At 55.3% G+C, this 23,285-nt stretch overlaps 1 protein-coding gene across 1 annotated transcript in view; it reads right to left on the bottom strand.

Annotated features, from left to right (window-relative positions):
- Positions 1–12,431, bottom strand: part of MYH10 (myosin heavy chain 10) — an 88,893-nt gene extending 76,462 nt beyond the window's left edge. The window contains exons 1-2 of the mRNA XM_059864710.1: positions 12,369–12,431; positions 9,483–9,859 (exon numbers count right to left, since the gene is read on the bottom strand). Of these exons, the coding sequence (XP_059720693.1) occupies positions 9,483–9,827 (345 nt within the window). The 5' untranslated portion in view covers positions 9,828–9,859; positions 12,369–12,431. The remainder of the gene's footprint in view (positions 1–9,482; positions 9,860–12,368) is intronic.
- Positions 12,432–23,285: the final 10,854 nt, after the last annotated feature.

Here is a 23,285-nt window from a genome sequence, read left to right as displayed (position 1 = left end):
TGGAAAGACAGGCAGAAGGTGTTCTCTGAACTGAGTCCAGGAGCACCATCAGCAAAGAGAAAGAACTTGGTTTTCAGCCAGATGTCCTGACACAGGGACGTCCCACGTCCTTGCAGGAAAATAGTCCCTCTGCTTTGCTCAGATCTGCTGGATGATAATGCAGGGCCTTACCACCTCAACAAGGTATTTCTTTCTCAAGAGAAAGGAAACACATCTTATCAGGGCAACTGAGCCAAGCATAAAGAACAACTTATCAGTCATTAACTCTACATAACGTGGGGCTCTTGGCCAGGGGGCAGCTCCTCCCCAGCTCCTTTCCTACCACTGTCCCTCCTGCCAGCATCAGTGCTCCTGCCCTTCCTGACTGACCTGCACAGTGCTGCAGACAAATGTCACACAGAGCTGGAAACAGCAGCACTTCCCTGCCCAAAACCATTCCTGCTCCCTGGAGAAGGGAGGGGAGGCAGGACAGTTCTTTTAACAGCTTGCTGCAACCATGCAAGGAGCCAATTAACTGCTGAAGAGTGAGCACCCCTTCCCAGCACCCTCCCTGGGCCAGCTGAGGTCACCCACATCCCTCTGCCACCACCAGCAGTGACACAGAGGCTCTGAGAACTGCCACAAGCCTGGTTCCAGTCCAGCCTTCCAGTGAGGGTAACCAGAAGAAGAAGATGTTTGCCAAGACCAGGACAGAATCCCAGCTCAGAGCCAGGGAGCAGCACCTCGCCTGTGCTCCTCCAGGGCAGGCACAGCTCAGGAGGGAGCTGGTCACTGCTGAGTGCTGGGAGAGGAATTCCCAGGGCCAGAGTCCACCCCAGTGCTGGCCCAGCACAGCTCTGAGCAGTGCCAGGCACCACAAGGAGCTGAGGCCAGCAGGGCTCTGCCCTCCAGGAGAGCTCTGGATGCTCACCCTGCTCTGCCTCTCACCTACAGAGCCTCAGAGAGGGGACATTTCCCTCCTGGCTGCTCCTCACCCACACAGCCACAGAGAGGGGACATTTCCCTCCTGGGCTCTGCTCCTCACTCACACAGCCTCAGAGAGGGGACATTTCCCTCCTGGGCTCTGCTCCTCACCCACTGAGCCTCAGAGAGGGGACATTTCCCTCCTGGCTGCTCCTCCTCACTCACACAGCCTCAGAGAGGGGACATTTCCCTCCTGGGCTGCTCCTCACCTACAGAGCCTCAGAGAGGGGACATTTCCCTCCTGGCTGCTCCTCCTCACTCACACAGCCTCAGAGAGGGGACATTTCCCTCCTGGCTGCTGCTCCTCACCCACTGAGCCTCAGAGAGGGGACATTTCCCTCCTGGGCTGCTCCTCACCTACAGAGCCTCAGAGAGGGGACATTTCCCTCCTGGGCTCTGCTCCTCACTCACACAGCCTCAGAGAGGGGACATTTCCCTCCTGGCTGCTGCTCCTCACCCACTGAGCCTCAGAGAGGGGACATTTCCCTCCTGGCTGCTGCTCCTCACCCACACAGCCTCAGAGAGGGGACATTTCCCTCCTGGCTGCAGCTCCTCCCCTGAGCAAGGACAGAGCTCTAAGGGAATTACTGCAAACCCACCTGCACTGCTGACCCCCTCCCAACACAACACCTCGACTGCTCTGCAGGTTCATCCAGAACTTTGACTTTGTTTTGGCATTTTATGTTCCCAAAGGAAAGCTGTTGTTTTTTCCCCAGAATCACTGCCCTTGCCCAGACATAAATAAATTAATTGATCTGGTAAATATTTAAAAAAAAAATTAAATGCTGGGAGAAAACAGCTCTTTGAAGATTATCCTTCTCTCCTGCCCCCAGTTGCTTTGGCATCTTTAGTTTACTTCCCCAGCACAGACATGGAGTAAATTTTAGCTACATAAAGAATTAATAACCTAGCAAAACAAACTCAACAAGCCTCTCTTGGTAACACCTAACCTGGAAGCCTTTCCAGCTCTCTCCTGAAGCAGCAGCTGATGGACCTGGGAACCTGGAAGGAATGGAGTAAGCAAAGCCCAACACAACCAAACCAGAGAGGGCCAACAAATGTCCTGGACAACTGAAAAGGGTGAATTGAAGAATCTTTATATTGAACAGGGCTCAACTAGAAGTTATGAAGCACAAAATTCTACATTTTGCCAGTGCTGGGATTGCTTTATTTGAAACTTAATCTAAAGGAGAGGTTTTTATCCCAGACCATTCCCTCTGTGCCATGGCAGCTCTTTGCATGCAGCACCTGAACTCCAACACCCTGACTTGCTGAATGTCTTACCAGTTCCCTCTCCTGCTGTTTCCCTGCAGAATCTCAAAACGAGACCTTTCCCAAACCAGCACCACCCTGCACAGCCTTCATTTATTCACAGGAAGATGGAACTGAGTTTTCCCAATTTCCTGACTGCAGCAAGCAATATCTGAACATATTGGTGGGCTGGCTTCATGGCTTGGCAGGCACAGAAACACAGAAAGGATGCTTTTAATGAGCCAAATTAAATTGGGAGGGAGCAAATGGTACCAAATCTTTCACAGCTGTTTTATAACTGCAAGTCTCACAGTGAATCACCATGCCTAAAAAAGCAGGAAAGGGCTTTGAGCATGGAAACCAAACACATGAAAAGGAGAGACTGTTTAAAACCCCTCAAAAAGCTTCTTGGTGAGCAGCCCCAGGAGGAATTATCAGGAATATACACACACCTGCTTAACAAATGGACACCCACTGGATGAACTCTATCCTGTGGACTCTGCTGGAATTGGCAGGTGGGAATGAGAGCTGGGTGAGCTCCAGTAACAGCCCAGGCTGGATGGAGACCCAGCCTTCATTCATTTTTCAGCTGACAGAGGTGGATGAGCACATTAAGAATTGAAAGGCAAGCAGAGATGCTGATTCACCTTGAGCTGATGGATCAGCTGTTGGGACAGACAGCACCAACCAGGACAGGACACCCTGGAATGCACCCTCCAGGCAGGGCTCCAGACAGCAGCAGTGCAGGAGAGCTCTGACTGAGAGCTTGGTTATACAAGCTCCCCTCCAGGACACTAAATGTGCATTTGAAGGTTTCCAGATGCTTCCAGCCTGTATCCAGTAGTTTATCATGCAGTAATTTGGGTTCTGGTAAGCTGTCCCAGCCTGCAGAGCTCAGGATCCTGGCACTGGCCTCTTTCAAACCCCATTCCATCCCTGCAGTCGGGCAGGGAGGTGGCTGTGAGTGAACAACTGGCAAACAGGGGGAGTTGTTCCCAGGTGAAACCACCTGGGAGTGCAGGTTCCATCTGAGTGTGGCCTCATGGCCTGTCCTCCCTCACCACCACAGCACCCTGCCTGTGCATGCACAGGGGAGTTCAGGTAAGGAAAGGCTGGTGCTGTCCCTTGCAGGAACACTGCAGAGGCCTCCTCAAAGCACCACTGAGACACCAGCACCATGCAGGTACAGCTGGGCACTTGGAACAACCAGTGATCTAACAATCCCCCCAAACACAGGCTCAGCCTTTAGCTGCAATTCTTCACACACAAAAAGTGACAGGTCCACTCTATTACCACAGAAATAATTAAGCTGAAGTAAGCACTTAGACAGCTCTCATTATTAGCTGAAACAGAAACCAGGCATTCCCAGCCCAGCCTGCTTTAAGCACTATCCCATAACTAAGGGAGTGGAGCTCACTCTCCAGTTGACAAATTGCCTCAACAGAGCATTTTCTTTGCCTGGTTTTCACTTCCTGAGGTTACAGACTCACCTTTCACACTCCAAGCTGAGTTCCCTGAGCTAAACATGGTTTTCTCACAGAGCACCTTTCTCCCTGAAATTATCCAGCCCAGCCCTAAAGGAGGACAGGGACTCCTCAGCCCCAGAGGGGATGTGGGTGAGGCTGTGCCCTGGGGTGGGCACAACACTGCAATCAAAGGGTGCTCAGCAAGGGCGAGGAACAGCCTGGCAAGCTCAGCTCAGAGAGCCTGGGGATCTCAGCCTAACTCAGGGCAGCCCAGCAGGAGAATGAGAAAGGGAAGGAGCCCAGCACACCCACCAGGTAGCAAAGGAAAAGCTCAGCCCACACTGGAGGATTTGTCTGGGGATGCTGTGCACAGCTGGGGCTGAGCAGAGGCTCAGCAGGGCTGAGTTTCCCCACTCCCAGCCCTCAGGTGATGTGCTCAGAGAGAGCCCCCAGCCCAGCAGTGCCCTGCCCTGCCCTGCCAGCTCCTCCTCTCACACAGACACACTCAGGGTCACAGCCTGGGCTCAGACTGCCTCAGCAACTGCTCAGAGCTAAAACATCAGCTGAGCTTGCAGCAGGGCCACGGGAGAATTAAAATCCTTCCAGCAGGCTCCTGGAGAGCTGCATGTCAGAGCCTGACTGCTGCACAGACAGCCCTGCAGCAGTTCTGACCCAGGCACAGGGCTGGAGGGGTGTCCTCAGCACAATGCACCCACCTGAGCACCTGCACAGCAGAACAGAGCAAACTGCTGCTCCTGCTTACACTCTTAACCCTCCCTTTTTACAGCAACACAGTTTGACAAGAACAAGCCCTTTTTCATACCTCTGCTTACCTGATTCACTTCTTGCAGTCCCTCAGACATTTCTAACCCTGCACACAGCTCCCTCAACTCAATCACATTTAGGAGTCTTCCAAAAATCAGAGTCAACATAAAAAAAGTTCTTGTGTCAAAGCAGTTCCACCAGTGAACCCCAGCATTTCCTCTGCCACATGCTGGGTATTAGATCCAGTGACTGACTTGTGGTAGGAAAAAGAATTAAGTAACAAACTCCATTTCTTGCAGGTTTCTTTTAATACCAATCTTTGACACTCAGTAACGTGAAACATTCCCAACTGGACCAGCAGGAAAATTAAAGCAATTAGAACACAGATGCTTATATAATCCCTCAGATTGTTCTAGGTTACACTCAGGCCTCACAGGAGGCAGCAGCTTAACAGAAGGAACAGCTTAAAGACAGCTCCTCCAGTGCAGGGCTGTAAGAGCTGCCACCCACAGCAGGCTCTGGAACTGGGGACTGTGCCACAGCTCCCATTCTTTCCCTCTCCTACTCCACTAAAATGGAAAGTACATTCAAAAGTGAAATAACAGGGCTGCAGAGCCATTACAGAGGTAACAGTTGCAATTATCAACAAATACCTGCTGCAGTGTTTTACTTGCACAACAATGAGCACGTTTTCTACTTCACTGGTGCAAAGAAAGGCCAGCAGCCCTGTGCCAGGAGAGCAGAACCAGCAGGAGGCTTCCAGGAACTCACAGCCTCACACAAACAGCTTCCAACGCTTTTTCAAAAGTCTTGGCTTAAAAAAAGCCATGGGGGAGTGAGCAGGGAAGATAATGCACAGTTCACTGGAGTTTGGGGGACTCTGAAGCTGAATCTAGAGCAGCAAAACTCCTCACTCTTAACCTGACTCACCCCACAGCACACACACCGGGGGTACCTGTGCCCACCTGAGCCCCCCAGGGCTCCTCCCATCCCCCACCAGTCACAAGGGACAATCTGGACACTGGCACAGAGAAATTCTGTGTATTTCAATCCTCCTGGCTGAGGGGGGGCAGGAAGCAGTTAAGGAGAAGCTGCAATGATTTCTGGGGTATCACAAAGCCACACAACCACCTCTGGGCAAGGCCTTATCCAGGAAAGCTGGGCCTACCACAGCTGTGGCAACAGCAATGGTTTTAAAATAAATCACTATAAAGCACATAGCATTTGGGGAACCTTGGGTTTTACAGCAGCTTAATTACAGCCTGTGTTGGAGTGAGCAACTCCTTCATCCCACCCTAGAGCAGTGGGAACTCTGACTGCACAAGCCAGACTTGTGGCCCTGCTGAGCATCAGAAAAGGCACTCAGGCTCCCAAGTTCACAGACCCACTGGGTGGGAACTGTGCCATTTACCCCAGAACTGCTCCATGCTCAGCTGCACCCACCAGTCAGACCATTAACAGCCAGCCAGCTGCAGCTCAGGTGTTGGAGTCCCTGCCAAACCAGAACCTTGTGGCAAACCTGCACAGCCATGAGAGACCCACAGGCTCTGACAGCATATTTCTGGCCACAAGATAAGGTGATGCTTCTTAAAGAGTCTTTCTTGCCATCAAAAGAGCTTTAAATGGCTGGGTAAAGTGTCCCCTAATGTCTATCACAGCTTGTGACAAAGAATTAAGTGTGGTCTTGAAAAAGCAGCATGCAGGGCTGAGGGACTCTCACCATCCACCCTTCCCAGTGGATTTCATTTCTCCATCTCATTCTCTGATTCAAAGGCTTCTCCCCCCCATGAAATCATATTCTGCAGACACAACTTGAGCACAAACCAAGCTCTAGGGCTGATATCTAGAAGCCTCCACAGCAGCATTTTACATGCAGGTCTTAGAAAGATGTTTCCTCAGCCAGGGTACAGAGCTCAGTGAGCCAAAACCTCTGACTAGAACTACTCCTTTCTTACACAACATCCCCAGAAAGCCACCTGGAACTCAGTTCATGGGATAAGGACATTCAGGAAGCACCATAAAACCAGTCTGAGCAAAATCATGTTTATTCCAAATCTTCAAAGGACCTCCAAAGCCTGTGGGTATTCCTCCTGGGTGCCCTCCCAGTGAACCACCTCCAGCTCCTGATCTGCAGCTGAAGGATGTCACTAATGCAGCCTGAAGCCAGGATTAAAGCTGGCCACTCCAAAGCAGGGCAGCCCCAGCAGTGCAGTTTTGAACTGGAGAATCAACGTTCACGAGCATTCACAGGAAGCAAAACCCACTCCAGCAGGATATGAAGATCAATTCTGAGCATTAGTGACTCAAATGATAGGTGAGAAACATTGCTATCCCTAGAAAAGCACGGGATTTGGGGAAGTTCAGCCATGAAGGCACAGAGACTGAAAACTCCAAGCAAAGGCAGAAGCAATGAAAAAACAACTAAACGACCTGCTGTAGGGGGCTGCACCTTCACAGAGCCAGCACTAACACTCCAAGTGAACCTGGTGGCAACCAATGCACAGATGATGTAAAAGTGGAGCAAGAAATTAAAGTTATTTCATCTCCAAAGCAAAACTGGGATCACCATAACTGACACTCCAACCATCCTGGCACAGGTCCTGCTCCTTTTCATGTTCTGTGCTGCCATGAGCAGGCCCCAGGGGGACAGGACCAACAGTGACACCATGCCTTTACAAACCCTGACCTTCCATGTTCTCCTTTGTTCACCTCCCCCAGCTCAGCAGTGGTGCTCAGAGCCTGAGATCACCACACTTGGCAGGCAGCAGAGATGCTGCAAGTTCCAGAAACTGCTGGCCACCCCTACTTGGATGTTACATGAAACTCTTGGAGTGAGCATCAGTGCCCAGGTCACTGTGGGCCTTAGTCAGCCTCCTGTTCCTGGACACAGATCACAGCCCGATGACTGCAGCCACCCAAAGCCCTCTGCTCCTTTCCTTTCTAGGGATAGAAAGGAAACATGTGGCTACTTCACTTGACATTCTTGCATCTTTCACTTCCTAGAAAGGCAACACTCCACGCTGCCTGTTTGGGAAATTCCAGGAGACCTGATCAGATTCACCACCTGCACCTCAACTGCTTGAGACCAACACCAAAACACACAACTTTCATTTGGTTACTAAGGGAGTACAATCTGGAAATCCAACCAGAGCTTCAACCAGCTCCTGTCAGCACGGCCAAACCACCAGAACTCACTCCAGCTCAGCTCACCTGGGCTCTTTTCCCTACACCAGGCAGCTTTTCCTTACCCCCAACAGCTCGAGCTCCTGCAGTGTCCCTCTGGCCCGTGAATCTCTGAGCATCCACACAAGCCACACTGCCCTTCTGCACACCTTCACCAGGCCAGCCAGGTTCCACCTCAGCCCAGGAGCCAATTCTGACAGCTGCACTGAAGCAGTGCTCTTGGCAAGAGCAGCATCCCCCAGCAATGTCCCTGGAACTCAGCAAAGCCCAACAAATGCTGCAGTTTCTCAGCCCAGCCAAGCTCTCCCAGCTTGGGCAGGGAGGTCACACAGGCCACGTGCACTGACCCCCCAGCCTGGCAGCAGCATCCCACAAGGAACAAGCTCCAGTCTGCCCCAGCAGAGCAGAATGAACCCTTTGGGAAGGGAACAAGGTCAGGCACCTGCAGGACCTCACCAACTCCACAGGCACGAGCAGCCAGGCTCCCACAAAGGGGCACTGCCAGACCCAGAGTGACAGTCCTGTGCCCCGTGTGCCAGGTTCTGACAGCACCCCCACAAACACCTGGGCCTGTGTTTGCAGAGCTTGCAGGGACATTCGAGGCCTGCAGGTTTTTACCCTTCACCATGAAATAGGGCTATAATAATTGTAATGCATTTCCTAACAGCCATAATTAGGATTGATACACAGACTGGAAACTTTTGACCTATCAACCTGTTTACTTTTTGTTTTCAATCCATTAATTATGCAATTAGTTTCCTTATGCAGGAATCATTCCAGAAGCATTTTTCACCCAGCTCTGCTATGAGCACCTTGTTGTAAAGCCTTGGAGGAGGAAGCTGACAAAGACACACAAATACAGAAAAACACTTTGTAGCTGTACACGATTTTTAGTAAGTCCAAATACTATCAAGGGTCAAGCTAAAAATGTACCCCCTAATCCCCAGATGGAGGGGAAAATGAGCCAGCTATCAGGACTAAATAAAGTGGATTTAAGCTTTAAGTGTTTATAAAAAGTGAAGCAAGCATTTAAGCAGATGTTCCAGGGTCTTTTGAGACAGAAAGTCTCCCTGTAGCTGTTCCTGACTCCCTGACCCAACAAGTCACTGTGCAAGCAGCCTGCCAAGAGAGCAGGAGCTGCCCCTGACTGCAGGCACAGACCTGGGACAGAGCCCAAGGGAGGAGCAGGGTCAGACACAGCACCAAGGGCGCTGTGATTCCCAACTCCAGAGCAAGATGCTGATAAGCCAGATGTTCAATCAGTGCTTCAAAACCACTGGAAAAAAACAAGCTTTATCTTATTGGTTTATTTTAAGCACTTGAACACATCCCTTCCTGGCCACTAGGCTGATATGCAGTTCCAAAAAGACATTTTGCACTCCCAGTACTCCCAAACTTCATATTTTAAATACCAGCAGAGCCTCTTATTGCCATTTTTAACACGCAGCAAGTTAAAACAAGAGATGTGCTCATTCACATGAGCAGTTAAACCCAGCAATCCAGCAAAGTGAGGGTCTGTCACCTCCCTCAGCTCAAGGAAGCCACTTGCCACTGCTCAGTGGATCAGTCCAGCAGGAGGCAAGCACTCCAAGGAGCAGCACAGCAGAGCCCCCCAAGCTGCCATGTCACGTTGTGTGGCCAAAAGATGCTCACAGAAGGGTATTGTTTGTTTTATGACAGAGCTCTTGACCTGTACACAGGATGGAAAAAGACTTTGGACCCATGCAAATGCTGGGGATACAAAGTATTTAGGCTGCCAAAATCAAAGCCAAGGCCTACTCTGACAGTAGGGATGGCAATCAGGTAAGGTCAGCTGAATTAGCACCCAGAATGGATCCCATAATTACTACTTACATAGATGAGCCCAGAGTAATAGCGATCCTTTAAATTATGCAATACAGAGGCTTCATTTAAACAGGTTAATTCTGCCATGTCTTCCACTTTGGAGAACTTGGGAGGATTCATCTTCTGAACATCATCTTTATTGACGAGCGCCTTCTTCCCGTTCTCCGCCAGTTCAACCAACACCTCGTCCCCCTTCTCCTCCTTGATGCTGGCTGCCTCGAAGCCATGGCGCTCCGAGGGGATCCACACCAGCTTCTTGGCAGTCCAGTCGGCCTGGGTGGCAGGGTTGTAGATGACAGCCCTGTCCACGAAGAGGTAGCGCTCCGGATCCTCCTGCCCCGACCTCTGCGCCATCCCGGCAAGAGAAGGGTCTGCTCCCAGTCACCCTGCCAGCAGAGAGGGAACAGCAAGGAGCACGTTACACACCAGCCTCACAACCCTCTGATCCAGCACCAGTTCCTCCTCCAGCACCAGTTCCTCCCCTGGGAGAAGCAGCCCCAGGCATCGCTCCCAGCCTGGAGAAGCTGCTGCACAACCGAGGCCCTGCTCACACACCTGTGCCACACAAAAGCTCAGTTACCTGTCAAGTGCCACCCAAACCCAGTGCAGCACAAAGCTCAGTTACCTGTCAAGTGCCACCCAAACCCAGTGCAGGACAGCCAGCAGGGTTCCAGCTGTGCAGCAGCAAGGGAGAGACATCCCAGCAAGAGCTGCGGGCAGGAAAAACACGCACCTGTGTGCTGGGCTTAGATAAGGAACGAGAGCAAACAGAGCAAGAGCTTGGCAGTAAACTCAGCTGTGATGGAACAGTGGAAAACAAAAACACTGAGATAGATACAAACCCATAAATCTGCTCGGTGGATTCTGCTGCAAAAACCAGAAGGCGGCAAGGAAGAGTTTTAAAAATGTGAATTTGCAGCTACAGACACAAACTTGGGACACTTGGGGTTTCTGCGAGCCATGCAGGCAGCTAAACCTTGCTCATATTCTCCCTGAAAAGCTTTGCATTTCTACAGCCTGCTCCCATTCTCAGTCCTGAGTGCTGACATCACCATATTCCAAAAAATGTCTCCAGATCTCAAGCTTACCTCCGGGCTCAAAACACTGCAAGGAATGATGCTGGATTTTCCAACAGCTCCACGGGTAATTTGAAGCAGAGAGAAAAACCACTGACTGACAAGAGCCCCTGCACACTCATTTTACCTGGCTGCCTCTACCCAAGAGAGGCCCCAGTCCCTTCCACAGGCACTGCCATCACAGCCAGGATTCCTGGAGCTGGCAGATCCATCTGCAACTGCCCACAGAGCACCAAGGTAAAGCCTAACCCCTGCTCCTCAGGACTTTAAACATCTTGGTTTGCAGCACACACCTTCCCTGCTGAAGAACCTCACATTGGCTACAGAATCCTTTCCCAGCAGGTTACCCAAAGGCCAGCTTGGGAACAAAGCCAGCGAGGTTCCCAAACTGCTTTTGTCACCTTTCCTACTATGGCACGCGCCCTGATGGAAGTTCTGCAACCCAACCCTCCCGAGAAGAACGTGTAATTAAACAGGATAATTGTGTCTCCAGCTAAGGCAGAGACATTTGTTACATTGTCCAACTTCAGTGTTAAAGCAAGCCTGAAGTCACTGAACCCTTCAGAGGTGTGAGGAGCAGATCCCTTAGCACAGATGGCTTAATTCAAATCAAGAGATGATGACTCAACATTTAAAGTATTTTAGAAGAGCCTCTCAGAGAAAATTTCCATGAACAAAGATGGAATCGTCGAGGGCACACCTCTAAGTGATAGCTGGACTCCTCCGCCAGGAAATTGAAGGTTTAGTCAATGAATGCCACACTTGGCTGGAGAAGCCCACTGATGAAATAAACGAGCTTTGAAAGCCACGTGAGAAAGGTGACTGTGCCCACCGTGCCAGGCTCCAGCCCGAGCTCCAACAAAGCCCTGGAACACCAGTGCCACCATGGCGTGCCAACGGCCCTCGGTGTCAGGCCCTGAGCGCTGCCAGGCAGGTGAGACAGCCCGGGGCAGCCAGCGCTCCGCTTTTACACACCGAGGGGCACGGGAACCTGAAGGTCAAATAAAGCTCACACAACGAAATGAACCCTCATTGCGCCCAACGGAATTAAAGGGTGAAGACTGAGATGAAAGCATTCATCCAGGAGTGCACGCACCGCTCACACACGAACGGTGTGACTGACTGGAGAGCAGCTCCTGAGCTAAACCCAAAGCTCGGGGGAGCGCCGGCACCTCCAGGGTCATCCTCCCACCCGGGCTCCCAGCCCCACAAAGCCCAGCACAAAAGACCCTCCGCAGAAGCAAGGCAAGCTGCAGCTCACCCTACTCAGGGCTGCTCCGCTAACAATGGCATTCAAATGAAACACACAAATGAGCACATTTATCATGCAGGAATCCAGCACTCCCAACAGACGACGTGCGAATAAAGCCAAAAAAAAAAAAAAAATCCAAAAAAACCTCACACACGTTGTGAACAAAGGGGGGGCGGGGGGCGCGGCGGGGCAGGGCCGGCGGGGCAGCCCCGGGCCCGAGCAGCGCCCCGGGGCCGCGGCCGCGCTGCTGCCCCTCGCCGGGCCCGAAGGACAAAGAGGCGGCCGCGGCTCGGCCCGGCGGCGCCCGCAGCGGCCGCGGCCCCGCGCCCCCCGCCCGGGGCCCGCGGGGAAGGCAGAAAATGGCCGAAAACGGCAGGGAACGGCCCCCTCCTCTCGCGGCCGGGGCCGGCACCGGCAGCGGGGGCAGGGCGGCGCGGGCGGGCGGCCCAACAAGGGGGTCTTTGTGTGCCGGGCCCGCCGCCCCCGCCACACCCCCGCCGCGGGCGGGCCCCGCCGAGCCGCCCCCCTCCCGGTGCCCCGGCCCCACCGCCGGCCCCGCCGGCTCACCTGTGCAGCGCCGGCCGCCGCCCGCCCGCCGCCCGCCGGCTCTGCCGCGCCCGCTCCGCCCCGCGCCCGCCGCGCTCCTTTAGCGCCGCGCCGGCCCCGCCGCCCCCCGCCGCACCGCCCGCCCCCGCCGCCGCGCGCCGCGCGTCCATTGGTTCGCAGCCGCGTCCATCAGCGGCTCCGCACGCTCCCATTGGTCCGCGCCCCGGCCGCTCTCCGGCCACAGCCATAGCAACCTCCGCACGCCGTGGGCCGGCCCGCCCCCGCGCCGCGCCCCGCCTCCTCAGCGCCCATTGGCCCTCGTCACCCCGCAGCGCCGCTTTGATTGGGCAGTTACCCCGCCCGTCACGGAGGGCCCCGCCCCGCGCTGCAGCACGGCCGGCGGGGGCGCGTCCCCGGTGCTGCAGCGAGCGGCGGGCGCGCGCCTCCCCCGCACCCGCCCGCGCGCCCCCGCCACCGCCACCGCCACCGTCCCCGTCCCCGCCACTGCCACCGCCAATGCGGCCGGGATCGGAGCCGGGCTGTGCAGAGCCCCGGCCCGTTCCCCACGCGGCCCGTCCCGCGGAGCCGGCCGCAGCCCTCGGTGACCGCCCCCGGGTCACTCCCCGGACGGTCGCAGACACGCGGTGTCACGGCCGAGTGTCCCCGGGCCGCCTCTGCAGCCGCCCGGGCCCCGTGCCTCCCCAGCTCCCGTTTTCTGCTCCTGAGCCGTGCCCCCGGGGTTCCGGAGCCCTCGCCCGCCGGGCAGCGCCGCTCGCGGCTCGGGCGGGATGCGGGAGCGGCGGCGGGGCAGAGGCGGCGGGAGCGGAGCCTCCGAGCGCCCCGGGGCTCGCTGCGCCCTGCCAGCGCTGCCGGGGGCTGGATGGATCCCTCGGGGGACCCGCGCTCCCGGTCCATCACGGACAGCTTCCCCGCTCCCCGGCCTTTCCAGAACCCTTCCCGGGTGCCCTCCCTGGCCGAGCCTCCCGGGGCCCGCCCGGTGCCTGCAGCCCGGCGGGGTGGGCACAGCTCTGCCCGAAGCACGGCTGTGGAGCCCCGGGGCTGCCGCGGCTCCTGCCCGCCCCGCGCGAGGGGCTCGGCGTTAAAGCCTTTTGGGTGGAAGGAATTTGTGTTGGATCCTCCTGGCTGCGAGCGGGGCGAGGAGCGGGGAGATGCTCAGGAGGGAGCATCAGAACCCTCCGGGGCAGAGCTGGAATCTGGGGGATCCTAGGCAGGGCTGGGGACAGCAGCAGGGATGTGTCCCCTTGTCCCTGTGCTTGGGAAGCAGAACTGTCTGTGATCTGGAACAGAAGTGTTTCAAATCACACCTGCCATTACAGTCCAACTTAAAATTTTGGATGGGTTTCAGGGTTCAAAATAAGGCAATCAGACAAACGTGGGGTGCCTGGCTCCTGGCACAGAGCAGGGGATCACTGGCTCACCCCAAAGGTGAGCCAGGCTCCTGGCACAGAGCAGGGGATCACTGGCTCACCCCAGCCTGTCACTGCACACAGATCAGCCCTGCACAGCTCCTGGCGCCCAGGTTTCTCTGAAAGTCTCCCTGGTAATTACCATTGCAGTGGGAGGTCTTGCACGTCCTGTTTCTCCGAAAATTCAGGGTGTTGACTTGCAGGCAGATGAAAGCCCAAAGGCTCAACTGGTTCCTCCCCTGCGTTTGGCTGTGCAAGGGCTGTGCCACTCCCGGGCAGCTCGGTGGCCACTGCCCCAAGCAGCCCCAGGCACCGAGTGAGGCAACCCCACGTGCATGTTGGGTTGCCTAAATACAGGCATGTGCCAAGATCTCCACGTTTCCCTTGCTCAGCCATCAGGTCTCTGTGAGATGAGGCGCTCAGCCAGTGCTCACAGAGCAACACCGGCTCCCTGGCAGTGCCAGAACTTTCCAATGGAGAAGCCTGATGAGTTCTTTGCTCCTTTTGGGGAGCTCACAGCACCAGGAGCAGCACCAGGAGCAGCACCATCACCTGTGGTCACCCCCCAAGGCAGCCAAGGCCTGGGGATGGAGCAGCATCCAAACCTCGACACTCTCACACCCCAGGGCAGCACGTCCACATCTCCCTGCTTCCAGAAAACTTCCATTTTTACACATTCAGCACCATGTAAAAGAGAAATAGAAACACCACCCAGAAAACATTAATCCAGGCCCAAGCTGTTTGAGGAGTTTAGTTTCTTCTAGGAAATTATTTCCATGGAAAATCTTTGAGGATCCTGTAGATGCCATGTGGAGCATGACAGGGTATAGCACTGGGTTATTATTTTTATCACACAATTATTTTTATCCAAGCTCCTGTTAGGAAGGAATTCTCCAAATCCACTCAATGCCTTTAACCCATGGAGGGAATGATAATATTTCTGTCCAGCCCAGGAGACTGGAAAGAGCAGAGGCTGGAGAAAGCAGAGAGAAACATCTTCCACATAGGATTTTGATTTAAATAGAAACTCAGCTGGTCATTAATCCTAAAACTGCCCCTGTACCTTTACACAGAAGCCTCTTGATACTGTGGCTACAAGGGCAGGCTTGAGGCCAAGCCTGTCCCGGGGGTGTTCCAGAGCTGGGACCAGGCAGGTCAATAAGAACCACGTGAGCCTAAAGCAGCACTTGATATGTTTGAAACAACCCAGAGAATTTAAGCAAAAAATGCTCCATTTGTTCCCAATTTAGAGGCCTTGCTGCTGGTGGCATGTCCTGTGCAGCTCCTTTCCACACTGGGTGATGCTCCCCTCCCTCCCCAGGCTGCCTGGGACAGCACCAGGCAGGACAAACTTCTGCAAGGGGCAGACACCCCTGGCACCCCAACGCTGCTTGTGCTGTCCCATGTCCCTGCAGCACCCACAAATAAGCCAAAACTCCCTCGTTCCTTGGCTGTTTGACACTTTTGGTGCCTCCCTTTCTGTCTGTGGGAGATTTTGGGTGCATTTCCAAGAGTTACAGACCTGGGTCTGGCCCCCCAGGAGCCTCTGCAGAGCAGAACTCCTCAGGATTTCTGGGTCAGATTTGTCCCCCATAACTCCAAGCCCTGAGCAATTTTGAGCCAAGGTTTAGATTCAATATTTAAATGCAGGGGTCTCATGGGCGCAGAAAGAGGTTTGAGCCTAGTGGTGACAAGGGGACACCTAAATAAAACCATTTGAATTTGTTTCCCAGTTCAAATCCTGACCTGCTGTGACTTTGGGTGGCCACAGGGAAGAGATGTCTGTGCCCATGGCAGAGGTGAGGTCACACCTGAGGCACAAGATGCTGGGACTCCTTCGAAGGAAGGTGGAGGAAAAGGCAGAACTGCTCCTGTACAAACTGCCTGCTTTGTTGTGTGGGATCAAAACAGAGAGGTGTAGGGATAAAAGATAAATTATTCCACGAGAAAATTACTTTATAATAAACATTTCTATGTGAGAGGCATGAAAGGAATGGGAAATTCAAGCCTCGTGCTTGATGCTTGAGTTTCAAAGCTTTCTGAGCTGTACTAAATGGCAGCCAGATGAGGTTAACATTTATTTCTTGCAGCAGACTGTCCTCCAGGGCCACACCACTTATTTCACCTCTTGTGTCAATAGGAAACGTTCCCAAACAGGAGGGATCAGCACCAAACACCAGCTCCATTGTCTCACCCAGCATATATTTCAGTCCTGGAGAGTTTTAAAAGTTCTCTAAATCAGGAATGGAAAGTCTGCTCCTTCCTGTCCAAAGGGGATTGCACAAGGGCTGGCTGGCCAGGCTGCAGTGCCCCTGATGTCACAGCAGCAGAAATAGCCCCTCTGCAGGAGTGAGCACCCTGCCAGGCTGAGGGGGGTGGATTTGGGGTTTGCATTGCTCCCAGCACACCTGGCAGCCAAGGCATTCCATGGAGCATCCTGAGCCTCCTGGAGCTGGAAGGGCTGGAGCTGAGGACAGGGCTGAGATCCACCCCACACACACAGTCACGGAATCCCAGAATCACTGGGTTGGAAGAGACCTTCAATATCATTGAGTCCAACCCAGCCCCAGCCCCTCAACTGAACCCTGGCACCCAGGGCCACATCCAGGCTTCATAAAACACCCCCAGGGATGGGGACTCCACCACCTCCCCAGGCAGCCATTCCAGAACTTCATCACCCTTTCTGGAAAAACTTTTCCTAATATCCAACCTGTATATCCCCTGATGCAGCTGGAGGCTGTGTGCTCTGGTTCTGTCAGTGCTGCTGGAGACAGAGCCCAGCCCCAGCTGAGCCCAGGCACCTTTCAGGAGCTGTGAGAGTGATGAGGCACCCCTGAGTCTCCTTTTCTCCAGGCTGAGCACCCCCAGCTCCCTCAGGGCTCCTCACAGGGTTTGTGTCCCCAGCCCCTCCCCAGCCGTGTTCCCCTTCTCTGGACACACTCCAGCCCCTCCATGTCCTTCCCAAACCGAGGGCCCAGACCTGGGCTCAGCCCTGGGGTGTGCCCTCACCAGCGCCCAGCACAGGGGAGGAATCACTGCCCTGCTCCTGCTGGGCACACCAGTCCTGACCCAGCAGCACCAGGATCCCAGACCATGCTGGATCAACACCTGGGGGTGCAGGGGGACCTGTGCTCAGCTGCTCCTGGCTTCTTTCTCTCCACCCATCACTGGGAAGGAGTGGAAGCTGGGAAGGCAGAGCAGGATTTTCACAGCCATGCCTTCCGCTCTCAGCACGAGGGTTTGGCGTGCAGGGCTCTTCCCTCAAGGAAAAGGAGGGATCATTCTCAAATCTCAGCTTAAACCCATCCAGAAATCTGAACCTCCCCTCTCTCCTCGGAGCAGGAATTTGTCTGCCAGATCTGCCCTCCCTGCCCTGCTCACCACGCCCTGGGATCGGAAATGTCCTGGGAAAACCACGTGGGCAGGTTTGGGAAGCTGCCCTGGCACTTGTGTCTGACTGAGGGCTTTCAATTCTCACCCCAAGTACACCAGCCTGCACTGCTGAAGCACTCATCCCTTGCAATGTTGTTTTTAAGGGAAATTATTTACTTATTACACAGTGGAAAGGCCAGAAGGAAGTTTTCATTGGGCATCTTAGAACCAGAGGGTAAATCAAGCTGGAATGAACATCATAAGATCACCTAGTTCAACCTAGCTAGGATTTTGCAGGCTTAGATAAAGAAAATGGTGGAAGTCTCCCATGGATCCACTTGCAAAGGGCACATTTCCCCAGGAATCCCAGCCTTGCCCAGAACTGGCCTTTACTCAGCACAACTGCAGGATTAGGTGTGTGGATGCCAGCAGCATGAGTCTGTCATGCAGAGCTCTCCCAGTGGGAAAGATTCCCCTCCTCACATTTTGGCTGTGGGGTTTGTTTGTAGCTTCATTTCCCACAGACAGGGCTCAGTCCTGGGCCAGCACCCCCCACCTGGCTGGGAACCCCATCTATCCCCTGCCCCTCTGCCCACACTGCTGGGGGAACTAAATGCCCCAGAAAATGGGGGAACAATGCCCCATCAAATGGGGAAATAAGTGCCCCCTTCGTACCCAGGCAGTCCCAGCAGGATTATCTGACATTTGTCACATAAAAACACCAAAGTGGTGGGACCTCCCTGCCAACCAAGCCCCTCCTGCACATCCCAGCTCCACCTCCCACCTGCTCTTCCAGTGCCCACATGTGCCAAAAAGGAGAAAAACCCTTCAGAGCCCCCTCTGAGGAGCAAACACCCCAGAACTGATGAGGACAGCATCCAGCAGACTCCAGAGGAGAACCTTCCAGCAGGAGTGGAGATCTGATGGCTGCTGGGGTGCCTTGGGAGCCTGGGCTCCATTTTTAAAGACAAATAATGCATTTGGGATGTCTCCCTGCCTTGTGAGAAGGTGTGAGCTCCTCAGGACCCCCCTGAGAAGGCACGGACATTGCCCAGAGCACCAGCAGCTCCCACACCTCCAGCAGTGTCCAGGGCCAGCAGCAGCCTCAGCTCCTTGAGACCTGACCACAGGAGCTTGTGTCTGCCTAAAAAACCCCAGAGGAGCATTCCCAAGCCCTGCCTCGTGTTTGGGCAGGGGCACAGGTGCTGCCAGCTGCCCTGACCCCGTACAACCCTCTCACACCTCAAGGTGTGTGCTTGCCCAGCCAGGCTCCAGCCCTGCACCTCTGGCCAGCTCCAGTGCCCTGCAAGTGGCAAGTGATGGCATGCAGGGTTTGCCCAGGCAATTCCAGTGTGCTGGGGGTTTTCCCAGCTCCACTTGGAGCCTCCTGTTAGGCTCTGCAGTCTTTAATTGGAGCTGATTTACGGCATTTTTATTGCTGCAGACAGCCAGCAGTTGGCACAACAGGCAGCTTTAATATTACTTTTGCATTTTGTTATTGAATCACCAGCTTGGAAGGCAATAGTGGGGCTTTTTATAGCTGCAGCCTGGCAGCACAGCTCCTGCCTGGGCTCTGGAGAGCTCAGGGTGCCCCTGGGGGCTGGCAGGAGCACGGCCAGCTGACCACAGCACACCCGGGCACCAGTTTGGGTGAGCAGCTCAGGGAGACAGCCCTGCTCCAGCTCCTGCTCCACGGCACTGCTCAGCCACTCCCTGGGGCTCATCGTGCCTTTACTGGCCTGCAGGGCTGGCCCTGAGGTTCTTACCTGGAGATTTGCACCCTCCCAGCGTGCAAAACACAGCTCGTGCTGTGGAACAGGGGATACAGTCCAGGCTGCACCTCGAGCTCAGGACAGCTCACAGGAGGCAGAGCAGCACGTGCCAGCTGCTGCCACCCTCCTGTGTCCAGCAGAGGCTGTGACAGGCACAGAGGCTTTGGGACGTTCCTTTTGCTGCAGCTCACTCTCTCCATCCAGGGTATCACTGCCTTTCAGTCTCACAGGATCTCTGCAGGATCTCTGTCCTGGTCCAGCTCCCCTCTGTGAGGAGTGTGATAAAGTGTGCCTGAGAGGGAGCAGGGTGGTGTCTGTTATCAATCTATTACACACAGCTTATTTTAGCATGTTCAGGAGGAGCCCATTCACCTTCACAAGTCTCCTCCCTGGTTATTCATCTTTGGCTTGAAAGCAGGAGTGCCCAAGCTCCACACACCGGTTAATGCCAGCTGGAGAAACCCTCTCCCCCAGAGCCCTGCAGCTGGGGGCAGTGCCTGCGAGCTGGAGATCAGTCCTGGCAGGGGAATGTCCCTGCAGGGGAATGTCCCTGCAGGGGAATGTCCCTGCAGTCCCGTTCCCGCTCCCACTCTGCGGCAGTGCCCGGCTCTGCGTGGAGCAGGGAGTTCCCTTGGCAGCCCGCAGGCACCGTCTCATTCAGTCTCACTCAATGGGATTTAATGATTGACTGAACCCTGCTGGTTAATTACCCAGCCAATACTCACTATCAGGCTCGGTGAGTTTGTAACTCATACAGCGAGCCCTGGCCGGGCTGGGGGATCGATCCCAGCAGATCCCAGTTTATCCCAGCAGATAGACGCCCTGGGGCAGTGAGGATGAGCAGGGTGGGGAGCAGTTAACCCCTGGCACAGCCCACGCGGCTCATGGCCCTGCAGAGCCCAGCCTGTGCCAAGGGGAAAAGGAGCTGGCACGTCCCTGTGGGGGTCAGGCCGTGTCCCCTTTGTGCCCTGAGCACTGGGTCCCGCTGGCAGTGTCTGTCCTCTCCAGACCCCGGGAATGTGCTCTGCAGCTTTACCTTGTCCCCAGGAACAGCCCTCAAAGGATCATGGCATCATCAGGGCTGGGAGGGACCTCTGGAGAGCATCCAGTCCAGCCCCCTGGCAAGGCAGGGTCACCCTGAGCAGGTGACACGGGAACTCACCCAGGTGAGGTTCCAAGGCCTTTGCTGATGTGGTGAGCTGTGCCCAGCTGGCAGAAGGGGACCTGCAGCAGCTGCCTGGACTGGCTGGGCATAGTCTCAGCCTCCCCTTCACACACTGGGCAGTCCAGCACTGGCAAAGGGCTGGAGCAGAGCACCCCCTCACCAACCCCAGCAGGGACAGCTCAGCCACTTCTGAAATATCTTCAGTGCTTCCTCCCACCCTGCAAATGGATTGAGCTCTGTCGGTGGGAAATGCAGATGCTGCCATGGGAGGAGCGGGAGAAAACCACAGCCCAGAGCCTGGAGCTCTTAGGTAGCACAGAAGTGGGTGCAGAAATGCAGAGTGCAGCTCCTGCAGCATGGCATCGGGGCTGAAAGGGCAGACCACAGGAACCAGGATGCTGCCAGCATGGGCACAGCTCTGGCAGCATCCTGGTTCAGCATGGGCATCCCACCCCTCTCACCAGCAGAACCTGACCCCCATGGTCATTTCCCAGTTCCTCTGGGAACATTTTCATGTCCCTGTCCCTGTGAGCATCTCCCCATCCCCATGAGCACTGCCCTGCTCCCACGCAGGCAGCGTTCCCAAATCCCACCTTGGCAGAGGCACAGCCTGTGCCAGTGGCATGGAGAAGCTCACATGCTGCTCCCAGACAGAGGAGGGCAGAGCACCACAGAGGCCATGCTCAGCAGAGCTTTAGGATGAAGAAGACAAAGGTGATTTGCAAATGATTCAATGATTGAGTTTTTAATTGGACTCGTGCCTTTCCTCGCCTGTTTAAGATGGGTGAGATTGGTCTGAGCCTCTGGAAGGGCTGTTTGCAAAACAAACAAACAGGCTATTAATTATCCTGGATGTTAGCCTTGGCTGCAGGGCACTGCAGGAAGGTCTGCTGCTCCTCAGGGATGAGCCCTGGTGGGTTCAGGTGCTGCTCCTGGCGCAGGGATTTGTGTATCAGCACAGCAGAGGCTGCTACCAGCTCAGTGCAAGCCCTCCAGAGCCCAGTGGCACCAGTCTGATGAGCCTGTCTGGCACAGGAATTGAAGGGCATCTGCAGAGGGAGCCATGTGACCTGCCCCACCTCTGCTGAAGGATCCTGGGGCTGCATTTTTAACAGACTCCCTTCCTGTGCATGCATTTACACCCTGGGGTTTAAAGAGGCTGGAATGAATGTCTCTTTGGTAGCTCAGCTCTTTGTCATGGTTTATTTATTTATTATTTCTTAGCTGTCATTTTATATGTGTGCTGTTACTCAATCACCGGCAGGGTGGAAGCTAAACCTGATTCTAGAGAGAATAAAATGCCCTTTTTCTGTGTTGTTTTCTACTGGAACAGCCTCTGCAGGTGCTGCTGTGCCTGAAGGGCAGAGAGTCAAGGGATTTTTCAGTGTTAAATCATGTGGAAATCAGCATAGAGGGAGAGTGTTCGTACAGGGGCTGTGCTTGAGTGGTGCTGAGCAATGATGGGTTTGCTTGGTGCAAAGAACACCAAAGGAGATGAAACAGCACAGGAGGAACCAGCAGAGCTTTGAGGTGAAGGAATCCCTAATTCCAGCCCTGCAGCAAAGCAAGGAGGAACCACTGACAAAAACCACTGGGCCACTGCACCCAGGGGCCACTCAGCTCTGGGGGCATGGAAATACCCGGGGGGAGCAGAGCCACTGGTTTAGGGTGTGTAAGGGGGTAACTGTGCCACATCCCAGCAATTCCTGAGCGTTTTAAAGGAGGGCAGCCCATGCTGGGGGAACAGAGCTCGTGACTCACAGCAGGACACGCAGCCAGTGGGGGTTTCATATACACATCCTTGTCAGGAATCTCATTTTTCCATAGGGCTCTTTCCCTTCCATCCTCCCGTTTCAATTTAAATTCCCTGTCAGGGTCCCAAAAGAGGCCAATCTTCAGCCCCAGCTGAACGTCTGCAGGACCTGTAATGAGTTAGGCCTGAATTCCTGCCAGCCCTTCTGGTAACGTTTACAGAGGCCCTGGCTCCCGGCCAGACCCAGCGCTGGAGGAGAGAAAGGCAGAGCTTGACAGGAGTGAAGATATTGCAGGATGTCTGGGAGACAGTCCCAGATCCCAGGGTAGGATCACAGCCCTCTGCAGCCCCTTTCCCAGCATCTGCAGCCTGGCCCCGCAGGCACAGCGTGCCCTGGGGCTGCTCCAACCCCATCCTTGTGGCTTTTCCCTATCCGAGGTGTCCCCTCTGGACCTGCTCCTCCCAGGCACTGGGGACAGCAGGAGGTTCCGTGGCAGCACCTGGCTGTCCGGGAGCCACCTGGTGTGTCCCAGCTCCTCCCGCAGCCTGTCCTGGCAGGAATGCAGCAGCTGGCAGCTGCCCCAAGCAGTTCTACCGTGCTGGAGTGCCTGCTCACAGTCCTCCTTCCCTCCTGGGAGCGGGGCTGGGACAGCCTGGTGGCAATGCGGGAAGAGAAAGGGCCGCTGCCAGAGGGGGGATAAATATTTGTCATTTTCCATCAGCCTGGAAGAGGCACCCAGGATCACAGGCAGGCCGCAATTAAACCGGATTCCGGTGTGATTAACGCCGGCTCTGCTGAGCTCAGCCACCCGCGGAGCCGCGGCTGCCAAGGGGTTAACGGGGCTCCGCAGCGAGGGAGCTGTCACCGGGATCACCGGGATCACCGGGATCACCGGGGATCACCGGGGCTGCGGAGGGGTTAACGGGGCTCTGCAGCGAGGGAGCTGTCACTGGGATCACCGGGGATCACCGGGATCACCGGGGATCACCGGGGCTGCGGAGGGGTTAACGGGGCTCCGCAGCGAGGGAGCTGTCACTGGGATCACCGGGGATCACCGGGATCACCGGGGATCACCGGGGCTGCGGAGGGGTTAACGGGGCTCTGCAGCAAGGGAGCTGTCACCGGGATCACCGGGGATCACCGGGGACCACCGGGGCTGCGGAGGGGTTAACGGGGCTCCGCAGCGAGGGAGCTGTCACCGGGATCACCGGAGATCACCGCTGTCCCCCCCAGCCAGGGAGCTGTCACCGCTGTCACCGGGATCACCGGAGATCACCGCTGTCCCCCCCAGCCAGGGAGCTGTCACCGCTGTCCCCGGGGATCACCGGAGATCACCGCGGTCCCCCCCAGCCAGGGAGCTGTCACCGCTGTCACCGGGGATCCCCGGGGATCACCGCGGTCCCCCCCAGCCAGGGAGCTGTCACCGCTGTCACCGGGGATCCCCGGGG

This window comes from Haemorhous mexicanus, chromosome 20 (genome assembly GCF_027477595.1).
Source record: "Haemorhous mexicanus isolate bHaeMex1 chromosome 20, bHaeMex1.pri, whole genome shotgun sequence".
NCBI classification, from domain to species: Eukaryota; Metazoa; Chordata; class Aves; order Passeriformes; family Fringillidae; genus Haemorhous; species Haemorhous mexicanus.
Note: the sequence above shows the minus strand (reverse complement) of the source record. Positions and strands in the feature narration are given on the sequence as shown.